The 18,113-nt window shown below is 39.5% G+C and overlaps 2 protein-coding genes across 2 annotated transcripts in view; one reads left to right on the forward strand and one right to left on the reverse strand.

Annotated features, from left to right (window-relative positions):
- The window catches only part of MYOF (myoferlin), a 67,662-nt gene extending 65,778 nt beyond the window's left edge, over positions 1-1,884 (reverse strand). Inside the window, 1 exon segment of the mRNA XM_086616828.1 lies at positions 1,797-1,884. Within this exon segment, the coding sequence (XP_086472954.1) occupies positions 1,797-1,884 (88 nt within the window).
- A 2,147-nt stretch (positions 1,885-4,031) lies between these two features.
- On the forward strand, positions 4,032-17,370 carry CEP55 (centrosomal protein 55). The gene is given in 10 exon segments (XM_009988665.2): positions 4,032-4,214; positions 5,791-5,816; positions 5,818-5,984; positions 5,987-6,072; positions 10,487-10,552; positions 11,328-11,469; positions 13,559-13,827; positions 14,862-14,933; positions 15,883-16,008; positions 17,164-17,370. Coding segments are annotated over 10 exon segments (1,344 nt in total).
- The last annotated feature ends 743 nt before the right edge of the window (positions 17,371-18,113 follow it).

An 18,113-nucleotide genomic window follows, 5' to 3' on the forward strand; every position in this document is an offset into this window, starting at 1 on the left:
TGAACCTGGCAACCAGGTACTCCACTTACAAATTAAATCAGAGCTCCTCAATAGCTGGCAAAAGCCTGATATTTTCTGGCCCCTTGAACCACTCTGGACAGAAGCAAAACATCAGATTGTTGGTATGTAGTAAAACCACATAAAAAGAAGTGGCAGGTATAACAAGAAAGTAAATATCCTGCTAAAAAACTGTCATAATTATGAAGCTGTATTTAAGACAATGGTTAAGCATGTTTGTGAACATTAAAAATCTCAGTTAGAGCACATAAAAGATAAACTCATTCCTGTAATGTCTGTTGCTCAATTCCTGTGTTTGGATAACTGAAGGACTGAGAAACAAATCCAGTAATGCAGTAGAAAAAAAAAAAATCTGTAACACATATTTGCCATGCAAGTAAATTAGAGCACAGAGTAGGAACAAAAGATTATAAGTAGGAATTAAACAGATACTTAAGGCGTAAAGAAGCGAAGCCTAAAACAACTCTGGAGTACGAAACTGCAGGAACAGAGCTAACACAGAAAGGCAAAACTGTGACAGGAAAGCAAAGAGAAACACAAGGAATTAAGAAGATAATATGAATGTTTAAAAAGCAGCAGGAACAAATGGAACAAACCTGAGAAATTACAGCACACCAGTAACAGCACTTTTTGCAGGGCTAATTCATAAAATTTTATTAATTAGGAAGATCCAAAAGCTACTGAGACAGGCTGAGCCACTTGCCCTAACACACAGAGGGGTAAAAAAAACAAACTTGAGAAAGAGGAGGAAAAGAAAGGAAATTGAATGATATCACATCTTTATGATGCTGAAATAAAGTATCCAAGCACTTTTTTTTTTGGAATTTGAGATACTGGATGTGCATTGCCCTGTCCTTTTCCAGCCCCCAGCAAAATGTCCGATTTCAGATTTGGTTTCTGATAAATCCCTGTGATGATTATCCATACTTTAGGAAATACCATTTCCATTTCAGTGCACAGTTAGGAAATCAGGTCACCAGGAATTAAGATGACTGTTTGTCACAGTTTGGTTTAACATATAACACGATCCAAAATTGCTTGGAGGTTTCTGCACCTTAAAGACAAACCAATAACTGAAATCAAGTTCCTTTAGTCTAGCCAAGTGAAGAAATGATGGCAATAGGTAAAATGTACTATAAAATAATTAGCTTTACATATAAATGCTAATTTTATCACACTGTTTTCTGCTTCTCCCATATGTATCTGATGAGCAATGAAAGTGTAAAATGTGGTTTCCTTCCTAAATCCTTATTTTAAATCAAATAACCTCAACAGAAAAAATTTTATAGTGCCATTCAGTTTGTAAAAAATAAAACAAAACCAAACACCTTCAGTAATGGTACTACTGTTTTCAACACGCTGGTAATAACAGTAAATCTGTCACAATAAAAATTGGTGTAACAGCAAGCAATGGCTGTGCAAAGTAATGAAGACCAATGAATTATTTTTTCAGATGGAAAACATGGTAATCTCAATACCAGAATTAAAAGTAGATTTATCTAGACAGTTAGATTTGGGTTTTTAAAGCAAAGCGCTAAGCCTTTGCAAAAGCTTGTAAAACAGGGATCCTGAGACAGAAGCACTGCTGGCCAGAAAAGATCAATGCACCCCACCCAGTTCAAACTTAATTCAGGTAACTCCTAATTAAAAAGTCTTGCCTAAAGTTACATCAGATGTAACTTTAGGAAATATGTTTTCCACAGATTTTCAATTACTTACACAGGCAAATATCCTTCAGAAACCTCCTCCCTGAGTAAATTTATGACAGTTTTCCTTACCTTTAAAAATAACAGAAACAATAGGATCTGGTTTCCCAAACTTGGTTTTAGGGATATTGGTAGCAGATTCCACAATCACCCGAAGCATTGTTTCCAGTCCTGACTAAACACCGATTGTTACCGAAGAAACACAAGTGAGTCTTAAGTTTCAAACTCCTTAACTTCTGGACTGAATGCTAGCAGGAAGGGGAGGCAGGGAATAGCTGGCTTAGAGTAAAGAAGGTCTATGGGTGGATCTATGACGGACTAGCTACTTAAGTTTTTTAAAAGAAAAGTACCCTGTAAATTGACACCACGTTCTCTGCTGCTACACAAACAGAGCTCTCGTAGTGAAAACCAGTAACAGAAAGAGCGTAGTGCTAAAACGAGTGCAGATTTTCTTCATTGCTTTTATTCTTAAACTGTGTGGTAAGTCTCTCGTAAGTAACCAAGGCAAGAATAAGCATAAGCAACATGAACATTAAGCATCGCTCCCAGTACTCAAGATACACCACATCTACCTCTTGGTATATCAAAGTATTAAATTTCACAACAGCTTACGCTTTTTTCCTCTCACAACTGCATTGTTTGATAAACGTTTTTGTCTTGCCTCCGCGTCTGTCCGCAATCACAAAATACCTACAGCTTGCAAAAATAGTTTACGTGCTCCCCCTTCAGTTGTGCTCTGGAACAACTACGTTTTACACATAAATACTACAGGTTCTGCATTTAACACGCTGAATTTAGTAGACCGTCTGTGAAATTATTAAAATATATAGGCATAAGTAAAAATGAAAAAGACTTAAGCAAATATGTATAAAAATATGATAAGACCCTATATATTGTTTGGAGGCCTAAATATTTGTCTTAATGTAAACACATGCAGTAGACTACCATGTTCAAAGATGACACATCTTTGATGACACATGCATAGCTACCCCATGTTCATGTTTACAGTTTTTCCTCAGCTGTGAACCAGATGTAACAAACCAAGTGGTGCAGACTACCACTGCAAAATACGTTTTTAAGTAGAGCCGAAGAGAGGAAGCCAGCAAGATAGAGCAAAATACGCGGAAAAAGTTGAGTCTAGTTTTCAAATGGGCACACGAGAACTATCCTAGCTTATTACTTCTGAAACCAAGATGGGCCTTGCTTCTTTTCTGAAACAATTAGATGTTGGGTAGCTGAAAAAGAGGGCTTCTGGGGAAGAAAAAGTAATCTAAAGCCAACACATTCAGGAAGGGACAAGGATAAAGACACCAGGATAAGACAAGGATACAGACGAGGATACAGATGCAGCACTGCGAGGTCCCAGAAGACTCGGCTGGAGCATCATGGCTGGTTGTCCCACTCTCACCCATCTCGGTCCTGGAGAAGCCCCCCAGGCAGTGCAGTGCCAGAGGCACGGGCCAGGCTTGCTGCCGCCACCGCCCTTCTGCCTCAACAGGGAGCGAACAAAACCCTCCTGCAGGGTGAGGGCAGCCACCCGCCGGGCAGCGACAGGAGGGAGCGCTCAGCTGCTGCGGCCCCTGCTTCTGCAATCATCCTTCAACAACAAAAGGGAAATCTTCCCAAAGGGAAAACTAACCACGGCCTCACAAAGGGGAAACCCACGCCGCCCCACAGCTGCTCAGATGGCCCCGCCGCGGCCACCCTCGCCTCGCACCTGCCGCCCGCCAACACGTGCGCCGGGGCAGACAAACGAGGCAGGGCGAAGAAAGGCCCCACAGCATTGGCTAGACAGGTCAGGCGGGCGCCCGCAGCAGCCAATGGGGAGCCTTCTCTTAGGCATTCCGTGGAGAACTGAGCAGCACCCCGGCCACTCAACGCCAGGCAGCTCGCGTCCCTCCAGCCCCGCCCACGCCCGCTCGTCCAACCAGCGTCTTTGCGGAAGCGTTCTTTAACCCCTCCCCCTGCCTGGCGTGACCCATCGCAGACGCCGTAGCCCTCACGGCGACTCTGGGGCGGCGCCGGGCGGAAGTGACGTTACTGGAGCCGCGGGATTCAAACTCCCGGAAGCGGGGCCGCGCCGGGCCGGCAGAGCCGCCGCCGGCTCGAGCCTCCTCGCTCGCCGTCACCCCGCCTGCCCTTCGCTCGCCGCGGCCCGGCCCGACAGCCGCCAGCAGGAGCCGGGAAGCTCTGCGCTGCCCGTGCGTGACTGAAACTGTGTCCGAATTACGTCCCGTCTGGCGGAAGGGATTGCTCTTCCGTAACGCGGCGTTTATTTTATTTTTTTTTTTCAATAGGTGCTTAAAGATGAATTCCAAGACTGCTAAAGATATAATTATTGGCAAGTGGGGCTTAAAGTCGGGTAGCTCCAGATCCGAGAATGATCTCGGGAAGTACAAGCAGGGGAACGCAGCCCTTAAAAAATCCATGGAGGAAGTCGTGAAAGAGAAGAGCGGAATGACTGATCCGGAAAGGAACGGGCTCCGAGAGGTGAGGTGGATGCTTGTGCTCAAGCTAATGTTCGTGATGTCCTAACTGCGCACGGTTATCGTGGGTCTGAGCACGTCTGACTTCACAAGCAAAGTGCTCATCTTTCCTCTTTAAGGCTGCTAAATACAAAGACTCGAGTCCAGAGGTTCCAATTAGCCCATTAAGACCTGTCCTCACACGTCCAACTGTTCGGAACAGTTGGTCCCAGAGAATTATTTTGAGCATTTCCTGCAAAGAACATAGTGTTTGCAAACTGTTGCCTAAGAACATGCCAAAAGTGCTGTGTATTTGCTTGAACTATATTCTCAAGCTCCATTCAGCTGCAGGTAAATAAAATTGAAATCAGTTCACCCCATTGTTCTTCCAGTACAACCATAGAGCAGAAAATGAGACATAGCAATTTCCACGCCTTGTAGTCCATTCAAGGTAAACCTATGGTTGCAGAGAAAGAAGTTCAAGACTTAGTATGTGACCAGGTCACATACTGTTAGGCTTCCTAGTAGGACTGGGGAACTTTAAATGGACTCTTTCAAAGGATACAACTGCTGGAGACTAGGCACACTAACATTTCCAGCCTACTTCTTTTGACAATAAGGCTTTTCATGTGCCTGTACTACAAGGTCAGTTGAGAAGTGCTAACCGAAGTACCAGCTATGGCTAGACAGCTCATGTACTGCTGTTGCTAAACTCGTTAGCGTGTTTGCTGTGTCTGGTGACTTGCAGCTTGCTCTGTGTTGGTTACTTAATATTGGGCTCCTAGTTTACAGGTGGAAAATCACAGGCATGTTTGACTGTGTCAATATGTTAATTCTAGTGAGCACTATGTGGTCTTCAACCACTCCCTAAATGAGCCTCTTTAAAATTCAGTTTCTTTCAGTTTCTCTGTCATCTTCTAATGACTTGATATCAACATGTAGGATTTCAACATCAACCTTCCTCATGGAAGATGAAATGCTATTATAACAAGTATCCCAAAGGCAGTAATAATATTATGTAATAATTACCTGTGCTGGAGGCCTACTGAAAAGAGAGTGCCTCTTGAAAATATCTACTAAAGCACATTTTGAAACTAAAAGGCCAGATAATTTAGAAAACAGGATTTTTCTCCTGAAAGCTTTATTATAACTCTTTATAACTTATTGTCATTTAGTTTGCAAGAAGGCTCTGCTGCTTCTCAAAAGCTACTAAATACGCAAACCAACACTAAGCAATGTATCACCAACCTCTTCACTGGAAATGTTCAAGAGTTCTTCTACTGCTTGTGTTTTAAGGTTCATCTGTTGTAGTGATCTGGATTCATTTACAAAACTGAATACCTACCAGGTCTGTGAAATTTGGCTCTTTGCATTCCTTCCGTGTTTCATCTCCTTCAGATTGTTTTTACTACCACTTGAAATACTTCAGATGGTCACTGCAGTATTGTCTGTTTTGAGTAAAAAGTAATATTCTCTTCTAATTAAAGGCTATGAGAGAACCTTTCAAAGTGAGTATCTTCTCACTTGTTGTAAACTTGCTAATACACTTGTTGCATAGACTGACACTTATTCGTGTCACTTTTTAATTCTGTTTCATTTAGAAAATACTTTCCTTGAAAAAGATAAAGCAAACATAACCATCTTCTTGGAGAGAAGGACAAAGAAATCCAAAACCTGAAAGACCAGCTTAGATCCAAAACCCAGAATAGTGAAGTCTCCTTGCTACGAAGTCAACTAGAGGAAAAAACAAAGGAAGCAGAAAGGAGAGAACAGCTACTTCATTCTCTATCGGAAGAATGAACCGGTTAAAATGTCATTTACCTGCTGCTACTGGAAAATGTTCTGAGCTTGAAAATGGAGCTGGTACTTCTCAGGCATCCCAGGTAAGCACTAAAGAAACAGGTTAGACTTGGAATTTGTGCCTGCTAAGCACTGACATCTGTTATAAAATAGCATCTGATATAAAATAGGATGCTGAATATTCTTGTATGAAGAGAAATGATATCCAGATTGTTCTTCATTTAGCATTCAATCAGGAAGCACAACTTCAGGGAATGCAGCTTGGGAGGGAATTGTTTAATGCTGTACTACAAGATCCCTTTTTCAAGCTCGCAGGCAGGTGGTATGACTAGTGGTATGACATGTAATGATCCACTGTTGCTTAAGCAGATATTATGCCCTTCTCAGGTTTCTAAGCTCAGTGATTAAAACACACTGAGAAGACAGCAGTAAGAGACATTAGACATTAATAAAGACAAACTAAACTCCTCACCAAATTCAGCTTCAGTTATGAGCTAATCGGTGACATGGAGATTGGAGGCAGCCTGGGCTGCAGTGATCAGGCACTGGTGGAGTTCGCAGTCCTGAGGGATATGGGTCAGGTGAAGAGTAAAGTCAGGACACTGAATTTTAGGAAAGCTGTTCAAGGAGTTATTCAATAGGGACCCCCTGCTAAACTGCCCTCAGGGACAAGGAAGCAGAATGGAGCTGGCAGATCTTTAAAAACACTTTCCATAGAGCACAAGAGCTCTTGATCCCCAGTTGTAAGAAATCAAGAAAGGAAGGCAAGAGATTGCCATGGCTGAGTCAAGACCTGGTCAAACTAAAGGGCAAGAAGGAAGTGCACAGACAGTGGAAGCAGGGACAGGTATCCTGGGAAGAGTATAGGGATGTTGCCTGGTTGTGTAGGGATGGGGTCAGGAAGGCCAAGTCGTGGCTGGAGCTGAACTTGGCAAGGGATGCAAAGAATATTAAGGGCTTCTACAGATACGTCAGCCAGAAAAGGAACATCAAAGAAATCGTATTCTCCCTAATGAACAAGACTGGCAAACTGGTAACAACAGACGAAGAGAAAGCTGAGGTATTCAACAACTTTCTTGCCTCAGTCTTTGCTGGCAGTCTCTCTTCCACACCTCTTGAGTGGATAGACCACTAGACAGGGACCGAGGAGCAAAGTCCCTCCTGTTGTAAGAGAAGGTTTGTGATCACCTGAGGAACCTGAATATACATAAGTCTTAAGACCTGATGAGATGCATTCCACAGTCCTGAGGAAATTGGCTGATGTAGTTGCCAAGCTACTCTCCATGATATTTAAAAGTAATGGCGGTCAGGTGAAGTCCCTGGTGACTGGAAAAAGGGAAACATCACACTTGTTTTTAAAAGGGTAGAAAGGAGAACCCTGGGAACTACTGACCTCTCAGCCTCTGTGCCTGGGAAGGATCGTGGAACAGATCCTCCTAGAAGCTATGCTAAAGCACATGGAGGATAGGGAAGTGATCAAGACAGCCAGCATGGCTTCACCAAGGGTAAGTTCTGCTTGACCAACCTAGTGGCCTTCTATGATGGAGTGACTACATCAGTGGACAAGGGAAGAGCTACTGATGTCATCTATCTGAAATTCTGTAAGGCCTTTCACATGGTACTCCACAACATCCTTCTGTCTAAATTGGAGAGATGTGAATTTGATGGAGAGGATTTGTTCAGTGGATGAGGAATTGATTGGATGTCGAATCCAGAGGGTAGTGGTCAACAGTTCAATGTCCAGATGGAGATCAGTGACAAGTGGTGTCCCTCCAGGGTCTGTATTGGGACCAGCACTGTTTAACATCTTCATCAGTGATGTGGGACAGTGGGATCAAGTGTGCCCTCAGCAAGTTTGCGGATGACACCAAGCTGTGTGGTGCAGTTGACATGCCTGAGGGACCTGGATAAGCTCGAGAAGTGGGCCTGTGTGAACCTCATGAGGTTCAATAAGGTCAAAAGCAAGGTCCTGTATCTGGGTTGGGGCAACCCTCAGTATTAATACCAGCTGAGGGATGAAGGGATTGAGAGCAGCCCTGTGAACAAGAACTTGAGGGTAGTGGTGGATGAGAAGCTGGGCATGACCTGGCAATGTGTGCTCGCAGCCCAGAAAGCCAGCTATATCCTGGGCTGCATCAAAAGAAGCGTGGCCAGCAGGTCAAGGGAGGTGATTCTGCCCCTCTTCTCCACTCTGGTGAGACTGCACCTGGAATACTGTGTTCAGGTTTGGAGTCCTCATCACAGGAAAGACAGGGACCTGTTGGAGAGGGTCCAGAGGAGGGCCACAAAAATTATCAGGGATGGTACACCACCCTATGAAGACTGGCTGAGAGAGCTGGGCTTGTCTCTGGGGAGAAGTTTTTGTGGCCTTTCAGTACTTAACAGGGGCTTATAAGAAAGATAGGACGAACTTTGTAGTAGAGCCTGTTGCATTGTGACAAGGGGTAATGGTTTTAAACTGAAAAAGCGCAGATTTAGACTAGATATAAGGACGAAATTTTTTACCATGAGTGTGGTGAAACATGAACAGGTTGCCGAGAGAGGTGGTAGATGCTCCATCCCTGGAAACATTCAAGGTCAGGCTCAACCGGGCTCTGAGCAACCTGATCTGGTTGAAGATGTCTCTGCGCACTGCAGGGTGAGTTGGACTAGATGACCTTTAAAGGTCTGTTCCAACCCAACTATTCTACGATTCTATGAGAATATCTTTCTCCTCCTTGCTCTTATGAATCCTTGGTTGCTCCTTAGTTGTTAAAAATAGTTGCCTGTACTTTATATGACATCACACATGGTAAATACTTCATTGTGACAGAAGATAGGACAGGAATAATGAGTTGCTTCTCTTATTTAAAATGGTTAATAGGTATGGTGCCAGGCACTTGGCAGCTTTTACAAGTGCATTTAGTTTTCTACAGTTGTTTTTCCAGCCCTGCCTGTTCTAATGTTCCATGGATAATGCAGTAGCACCTCAATAAGGAGCGCAGGGAAGTTGATACCTAGAAGAGGTGCCTGTAAGTCTTTTCCAGCTTTTGACCTGCAGATGGTGCTGGTTCCCATGTTACACAGGGAAGTTGAGTAATTTCTAGAAATCGAGCTTTTGCCAAATACTTAGCAAAGTATCTTAATCTACTAATTTTCAATGATGACACATATATGTATCACTTCTAATAATGCAGTGGCTTGGGCAATACCACTTTAAATGCAATGTGTTATTTTCAATTTCAAGAGACTTTGAACTTTCTTACAGAATATAAAATGTATTTAATTCAACAGATTTCCATGATACTTTTGTCAATGAACTACCAAATATCTTTTAGTTTAAAATAAAAATTTTCTTTTAATTTTTTTACTGATTTATCAACAGAGGACAACTAATTTGACTGCTTTGAGTGGATGTCTTGGAAACTTGAAAACAAGTCTAGCAATGCTGCTTGAAACTGATAGGTGGCATATGAGCAGCAGGTATATTCCGAAACAGAAACGAGTTGTATGACAATTTTGAGAAAGTTTTCACTGAGACAGAATTCTAATGTTTATAGAAATAGGAATCTGAGCAATTGTAGTGTCTTTAAATCCTATTTTTATTAGGAAATGCTAAAGTTTAATAATTACATTGAAAGGTCTTCTGTATTTTTTCAGCTATAACGCTTGTTCTAAATCATGTTCCAAAAAACACATGAAAACTTTGCAAAATGTAGCTTGCATTTAGGTAGCAATCTACACTTTTACTTCCTTAAAGTTCCCTCTAAATGATATCTACACAATTTCAAAAGCTTTCTATCATGCATTAAATAAACATGTCAGGTTATGAAAGAAGTATAACTGTTTAACTGCTGTTTAGTTTAGATGGGTCTAAAGAACTCTCCAACTCACAGTTTAAGCACTCTACTGCACATGAGGTCTCAGAAGACCAGTCAGTATGTCCTTATGGTTCCAGACAGGCTTGTGTGGTTTCCTAGATGTTTATAATCCTACTGTTACTCCAGTGAAGTTGTCAAGGTCTCTAGCTTTCCCCAACAACTTCTATAGGTCTAGCTTATTGTCAAACACAAAAGAATATGAAAATAGAACAAAGACCTTTTTTGTTATTTAAATAACACCCTAAACATCTTCATTTTCAGAAGCTCTCCTACACCTTTCAGGTCTTCCAAGACAGCAGTTCAGCAGAAGACACATGATAGTCTTCTTAGGAAATGTTTTAATGTAACTTTGAGTTGCAGAGTTACAGAATAAATTAAATGTAAATCTGTCTCCTGTATTTCCAGGAGATTTTATTTTAAATCCATGAAATTATTTTCTATGTAACTTAGATCTTCTTTTTGTAAAAAGAAAGAAAGCCTATAAAGATCTTTAAACACAAAGGCACATGTATGCATCTGTTTTCCATTTTAAAATAGTCTTATGCTATTTATATGAAATTATTGGATATACAGGACTAGCTTTACTGTTTCAGCCATCTACTTTAAAGAACACTAACAGGTTGTTCTTTGTCTGTAGGAAGCTGTAACAAACAGCACTGGATCACCAACTCATCTTTATGAAGTTGAAAAACAACTGAAAGATGTAAGTTTCATGTAGAATACTGCAAGTGTAAATCATTTGTATCAAGATGCATAAGAATGTAAATTATCACCATATGCATTTTTAGGTAGTATGGGACCTCAGAGGGTATGTTTCCCTCCAAAATATAATATTGAAAATTATTTTGTGACAAGACCATTTTAAATAAAAAAAGATAATATTTCAATCATCTTTGAAAAACCTTGCTTGGAACATCAGAACGAAGTGGTTGCTGACAAAACAGGAGCCCCAGTTAACCTGATCTGACCTCACAGCTGACTGTCTGGGAGAGCCAGAGGTTGGATTAGAAACCTCCTGAGGTCCCTTCCAACCTGAATAATTCTATGATCAATCAGGTATAAATTCCATGTCCTCATTCTTACCAACTTTAAACTGCAATGATAACAGTTTTAGTTTATTCCATTTTCAAGATCTGTTCTTTTTACTCTATCTTATATTTGAAATTGAAAAGTTAATTCTTCATAATCCAGGCATGATGCATGAAAGCCTTTGGCTTATTTCTTGGAATGGGAAAATGACTTAAAAACAATTACTGTTTAATATTGCTGCAATTTTAACGTGCTCAACAACCTGACATCCTTCCAAATGAAGATGGATTTTATTTATAGTACAAAGAAGATTACTACAATTTGCAGCAGAATTAACTAGCTTATCTTTAAACTGTATAACTTCTAACATTTTTAAGATGACTAATACTTCAAAAATCTGATAAATTACCAGAGGCTGCTTTGTTGTTCTTTTGTTCCTTTTTATAAAGGCTCTTGAGAAAAACCAACAGTGGCTACTGTATGACCAGCAACGTGAAGCATATGTCAGGGGCCTGCTTGGAAGGATCTTTGAACTTGAACAGAAGTCAGGAATAGTTAGCCAACAAGAATCTAAAGAATTCCGTTCAGAAGGTATCAACTTTATTTTTTCCTCACAAGTGACCCAAACCATATTTATCTATGGAAGTTTTCTGAAAACAAACTATAGCACAATTAATGAATGGAATCAAGACTTTCTTCTCAACATTTTGGTTTCTTAATGGTAAAACTTGATTAAGTAAAATTTCTTTGCTTCCTGTTATCTAGCTATATTACTTGATTGACAGTATTTCATGTTCTTATCTACTTCAAAGATGTTTTTTAACAGCCTTGACACTCTATTAGTAACCTCTCTGTTTGCGGAAAGTGTTGAGGCAAATACATGCATGTCTCCCATCCTTCAAAGTACACTTTCAATGTACATAATGGAAGCATTAAGGATTTATTAGTTAGGTGTGGTTCAGGTTTTTTAATTTTTTTTTCAAAATAAATATTATAAAAATGACTCAAGACTGCCACGTTTTTCACTTACCTTAACAGTTCTTACAGGACATGAAAACCCGTGATAGGTTTTGGCACCTATACAAAACTGTGTTTCACAATATGGATCTGGCCACCTCTAGCTGACTTCTGTGCTATGTAGTTCCTCAATAATGAGCACCCTCTCAGTTATGTGTTCAGATCAACTTGAGTTGTGCTTAACCAGCAGGTGGAATAACGTTAAAATCACATTGAACAGAAGAACCAGAAGGAGTTGGCTTGCTTTTCTTATTATTAAATACTAATTTCATATATGCTGCAACTGACCTGCAAGGTGAATTCACTAAATAGAACTAGAATCATCTGGAGTAAGAGTGCCCACAGAGTATGCCACAGTATTACCACTTAGTAATTAATGTGTAGTGGCTTGGTTTCTATATTACTGCTCGAATCTTTATGGAAAATAGTAAAATACCATAATTGTGTTTTGGTGCTGTTTAGGAATCTATGAACAGTATTTTAGAGGGAGGCAGACTGAAGTAGCTCACCAGGAAATAGAACTCAGTTACTGCAGTCAAAGCTTTGTTGTCAGAACAGCCAGGAGACTAGGAGTAAGGCTGTAATAAAGTTCCCCTCTTTAAGCAGCTAGACCGTAGCAGAGATCCATGTTCCTAAGAACCTAGCTATAAGAGTTGCAAGTAGGTATGACAACATTTTCAAAGGAAAAACTTGGTATCCCTCTGAAGATCTCGCCACCCTATAAAGAAGTATTGCTAATGAGAAGGTAAGGCATAGTTCATAGTCAAAGGGAGGGAGAATAGTCAAGCAAGAAACTTTCCCAAGTAAATTACACTTTGAAGAACGAGGGGAAGCCTTCAACAGGAAAAGTATTGAAATCAAGGAATTTACAGTGCCAAAAACTAGCAAAGCCTGTGAAATTCTGCATCCCTTGTTCTGCTTATAGGTATATTCTATATTACTATTGAACTTTTAATTTTTACAGACTGCCTCCTTTTTTTTTCCTACTTAAACTTTTCTTGAGTCAACAAGCAGAAATTTTTCAAACTCTTGTTTAAAGAACACCCACTGGCCAAGAAGCAGGTGTTTTTATAAAAAAAACCCCTATCCTATTCCCTTTTATTTGCAATTTAGAAGTAAATGATAGCATACAATTTGAAGAAGATAGTCTGCAAAAGACAATGGATAGTTTGGCTTTGGTCAACAATGGTGAAGTAGGGCCCATCAAATTCCCAAGGTATCTCTGGGGAGGGAGTAATGCCAGAATCTTGGCTAAAGAGCCTAAATCTGGAAGTGGGAATCTAATGTCTTTGAGCCTTGATTCCAATGTGTTAGTACAATGCATGAGACCATATAAGAACTTTGTGTGGGTCATGGAGCTTGTGTAGCCAGGGCAAAGGATGTAACGTTGCTATATGCCTTTAGTGAAGGAAGTGGCAGTAGCACAGAACACTATGCGCAAGCCAAGCTGCAGTTTTCCAGTAACTATATTGGGAAGGGGACTTCACTGCATCAGAAGTATTGAAAGCTGCTTTAACTGAAGTCTGGTGTCAATCTGAGCTGTGTAATAGCTGAAAATGTCAATTTCTATCAATAAGCCTCAAAATGCTGTCAAGGATTTGGTGTTCTAAGATTTCCCCCATAAACACACCATTACTTTCTAAATTATTTCTGACTCATTAAGGTCATCTACAAGAGGAAAAACAAAAATATGACCAGCTGTTACTAACTGCTAGGAGTGAACTTAACGAATTCAAAAAGATGTATGAAGAAACACGAGAAATAATGAATTTAAATGCCTTACGGCAGTCGCAACAGGTTGCTGAAATTAAGACTCTAGAAAATGAAAATAAAATGAAAGGAGCGAAAGTGCAGAGACTAAAACAAGAAAATGAAACTATTAAAGGACAGCTCAAGGAAGAAAAGAAAAAGTCTGAAGATCTTTTATGTCAGGTAAGTGGATGCATTTGGAGGTTTAGGGTCATTAGCGAAGTATCAAGAGAGCTGAAGAGTCTTACTTAATCAGAATGGACCCTCACTCACTTGCTCTGGTAACTGTTGGTTATGTGTATCTAGACTCGTCCTTGTGGTTAAAACTGAATTCTTTAATACATTGATTTGAATCAAAATCCAAACTTTTCTGAAATATCCTTGTTTAAACAAGGCACTTATTTGTTCACATATTTCCCTGGTCTTCTGGGACACAAGAGGGAGAAGGGAGAGAATACTTAATTGATTCTAATCGAGATGATTGTCAAGGCTAAATGTGAATAAGAACAGGAAAAGTAAAAACTCAAATCCATACAGACTATATCATTGTGCAGTCTCAACTATGGAATATTAAACATATTGCTGTCACCTGGCTGCTGCAAATACACATATGGGCTTGTAGTTTCATGCTTACTGGATAAGCAGCTGTGTCCCTGGATAGTGCTTCAGCTTGTTCTCACTGGTTAATAATGATTAAAAGGTGGTGTGTCTTTTTTTTTTTTTTCAGCTGAACAATAGCATTCACTGTAAAAGTTGATACATGCTGATAACAGAGGATGTTTTAATTTTTTTAAATGTTTACTTAATCCATTATAGTATAGTACTTTCTGAGTCTTAAACTTGTTCTCTTCTACTAAAAAAAAAAATTGCATTGCTTGTTTTTTTAACATCATAGCATGTAAGTGCAAAGATAGGTTTTGTGTGGTTTTTTTGTCTCCATCCTAGCAAACACCTAGGAAAATTTGGTTTGATTTTTTTAACTATAATATCATCCTGCATTCCCCCTGTTCAATGCAATGATAATGTTCCCCTGGGGCTTTCCCCAGAGAATAAGAGATATTTGAATTGAGTTTGGCTGTTGCATAACAGGCATATGTTTTCTGTTGGTGTTGGAATATAAAAGTTTATTTCCATCCCCTTTTAGATTGAGTATTTGTTAAGCTTATTAACTCTTGTATATGGAAGTTCTTTATTACAAATGTGTTTCTGCCTCATAGGTGCAACATCTTCGTAAATTGTTGCTGAAACAGAAGGAGGAACACACTAGGATAGCTTTGTTGGAACAACAGGTACTGAATTATATGCTGAGATGCCAATACTTAATCTGTATTTTGCATAAAGACTTTCTAGAGTAACTTTTCAATTTTAAGAATGAGTAGTATATTAAATAAGTTAATAATAGACATGAATATTCAACTGAATAATCTCTTGATGCTGCTAAAAATTTTGACTTGTCTGTCGAGGAAAATCTGCAACCTTTTACAGATAAGAGGGTGTGATCAAACCTAATGCTATTTTCTCCACAATCACTTGTTCCAAGTGTACAGCCTCAGATTAGGTATGGGAAACATCCTGAAACCAATCAGCTCATAGATGTTTTGTAATATACTCTTGATAAAGTTATACAAATAATTGCATTACTGTCATTACCATTTTCTTTATTTTTTCAAAGTACATTCTTACAGATCTCATTAATATTGAAAAAAAAGTTACATTTATTTGCTAAGCTTGAGTGTACAGTGTTTCCCATAGTTTCTATCCAAATTGTCTTGCTACAAGAAAGATCCTGGAGTAGAAACTGGTGTTTTTAATAAGAACTTAACACTATATGCTTTTCTATAAAATGTTCAGTTTAAAATACCCTTCAACCAAAATAACTTCAAATTCCACCTCTACTAAGGGAGAAGATTTTCATAATTGAGCATGTATGAATTTCACTGTAGTGAAAGCAACGAGTGATTTTATTTTTTTTTTTAAATCTCATTTTAGGATACGATAGAGTAAAAGTTACTTTAAATACATAGTGTTCAAGGCTAGGTTGGATGGGGCTTTGACAACCCGGTCTAGTGGAAGATGTCCCTGCCCATGGCAGGGGGGTTGGAACTAGATGATTTTTAAAGTCTCTTCCAACCCAAATCATTCTATGATTCTATATAAAGGGGAAATATTTCTTTCTTCCCCTCAATTATTAATAATTCTGAGTTAAATTATTTAATTTTCACTTTGGGGGGTTGCCAGATCCTGATATGCATCACAGACTTTGAGAATGAAAAGCTCGATCGCCAGAATTTGCAGCATCAGTTAAACAAAGTCCTTAAGGAACTGCACAAGGCCAGCGAGCAAATAACCCGTCTGGAACCTCTGGTATGTACTGAATAACTTGCAGGTGAATTTAGTCAGGGATTTTGCATAATGTACATCTTTTCACCTTGGGACCTTATTTCAAGTGTAGTGAGACTTCTGTTAATGTTGTCAGATACTCACTGTAGGCCCTTACATCCTTTAGGTATGTGGCCTCAAGGTGCAGAACTCTATGTCAACTAGCTAGGCATCACTTTCCTCTACAGTATGAGAGGAGAACGAGTACTGCAGAAGGAGATCCAGAATAGTCAGGTTCCTGAGCAGGGAACGTAACTGTATTTTGTGTCACAATGTGTATCTAGTTTTGTCTGCTGCACACTGATAAAGCTGCAGTATGGTTCTACTCAGACTTTCTGCTAGTGAACAGGACTCAATCCTTAGATAGAGAAGTTGAATTCCTCCCGTCTCTATCTGATACAGGATGGGTGGGTCATTAAAACCTGGGTTTTTCATTTCCAAAAAGACAAGCTCCCTAACACAATGAAAAAGGACGTTTGTTGTATTGTGAGGGCCGTGGTCTGTTTGCTGCTTATTGTATAAGCCCAGAGAAAGCCACCTAGATTTGAGACCTAGACTTGATGGAGACATTTGTATGGAAGGATTAAGTATTAAGCAAACCATTGACCTGGTTTGCTCTGTCATATCCAGTACTACCCTGGTCTTTAGCAGAAATGCAGTTTGACTGTTGGTGCTTCTGGAACTCTACAATAAGGTATCCTGTAAGATCAGACGATAGCTGAATAGCATTGTCAAACTGCATTTCTGGACTTATTTAAAGGAGGTTCAGAATGGAAATCGGATACCTGTGTCCTTCATTAGATCAGGTCAGGGGCTGCTGTGCTTTTTACAGAAAAGATAAATGCAAAAGCTCCTAACAAGTTGCAGGTGAGAGGAATTCTTCTGTGACTTTGCCAGACTGCTCTCCCTCTTAGTTGTAGGCAACTTGGAAGTATTTTCTCAAATGAGGAAGAGAACAGAATGAATTCTGAGATATTGATGTTCTTCATTCATGTTTTAGCCATCTTTAAAGTTCTACCCTTAGTGCTATAACACACACAAGGCTTGTGTGCCATCAAACCTTAATTTTTTTCTCCCTTGGTATTTGATCAGTGCATGCATGCATGCTCCAGTCTTACACCAAAGCTTCTCCTTTTCCAGAAACTCCAGGAATCTGGATGTATGGAATCACAAGAAGATTTGCAATCTGCATTTGAAGAGAAGCGGACCACATATAATAGAAGTCCTTCCCTGAAACATTCAAGCCTTCTTGATGAAAGTTTTCTCGAGTGTCCCAGATGTAAAGTGCAGTATCCAACAAGCCAGCATAGAGAATTACTAGCACATATTGACTTTTGTACAGCTTGAGCTCCAGATGGACTTACTATATTTGCTTTATACACATTGCCAATATGCTCTTCTACAAAGGCAAAAGATCTTTTTAAAGTTTTTTTTTAAGGTTGTAAAAAGGACTACTAGTTTTATAATTCAGTTCCACAAAAACATTATAGTAATTTATTTGGCCTCAAGTATTTTCCCTGACCTTTTGCAAAAAACAGCTACTGCATTTTTGACTGCAAATGGAAATGTGTTTATAATTAGGAATATCTTAAAATAGTAAACTACTGATTTTTTTCACTATTAGAAATGAGAACAGTAAAAGCACACCTATTTTGTCACACTTTATTTTAATGTTTGGCATATCCAGTTCTTGGTGAATCCTGATGACTGTGCTTGTACCTTAACTGACAGTAAGAGCTGCAAGAGATTTTTTGGTCCTAGTAGGTGCACTATATATATTTATATATACATAATGTGTGTGTATATGTGTAGTGTATATATATACATGTATTTTACATATGTATCACATGTGTAATATATCACCATCTTGATACATTAAAACTCAGGAGAGTCATGTTAAGAGGTCTCTGCTGCTTAAGATTCATGTTGAAAACATCAATCGTAAGTAGCTTCTTTTTCTGAACTCCAGTCACGGGTGACTTAGAGCTCATACAAAAATGCTGACCAAAGTTTAAGCTTTTCTCAAGAAAATTGTCATTGGGAAAACAAACATCCCAGCAAATACAAACTTCCTTGACACTGAAAAAAGT

This window comes from Tauraco erythrolophus, chromosome 9, assembly GCF_009769465.1.
Source record: "Tauraco erythrolophus isolate bTauEry1 chromosome 9, bTauEry1.pri, whole genome shotgun sequence".
Taxonomy (NCBI): domain Eukaryota; kingdom Metazoa; phylum Chordata; class Aves; order Musophagiformes; family Musophagidae; genus Tauraco; species Tauraco erythrolophus.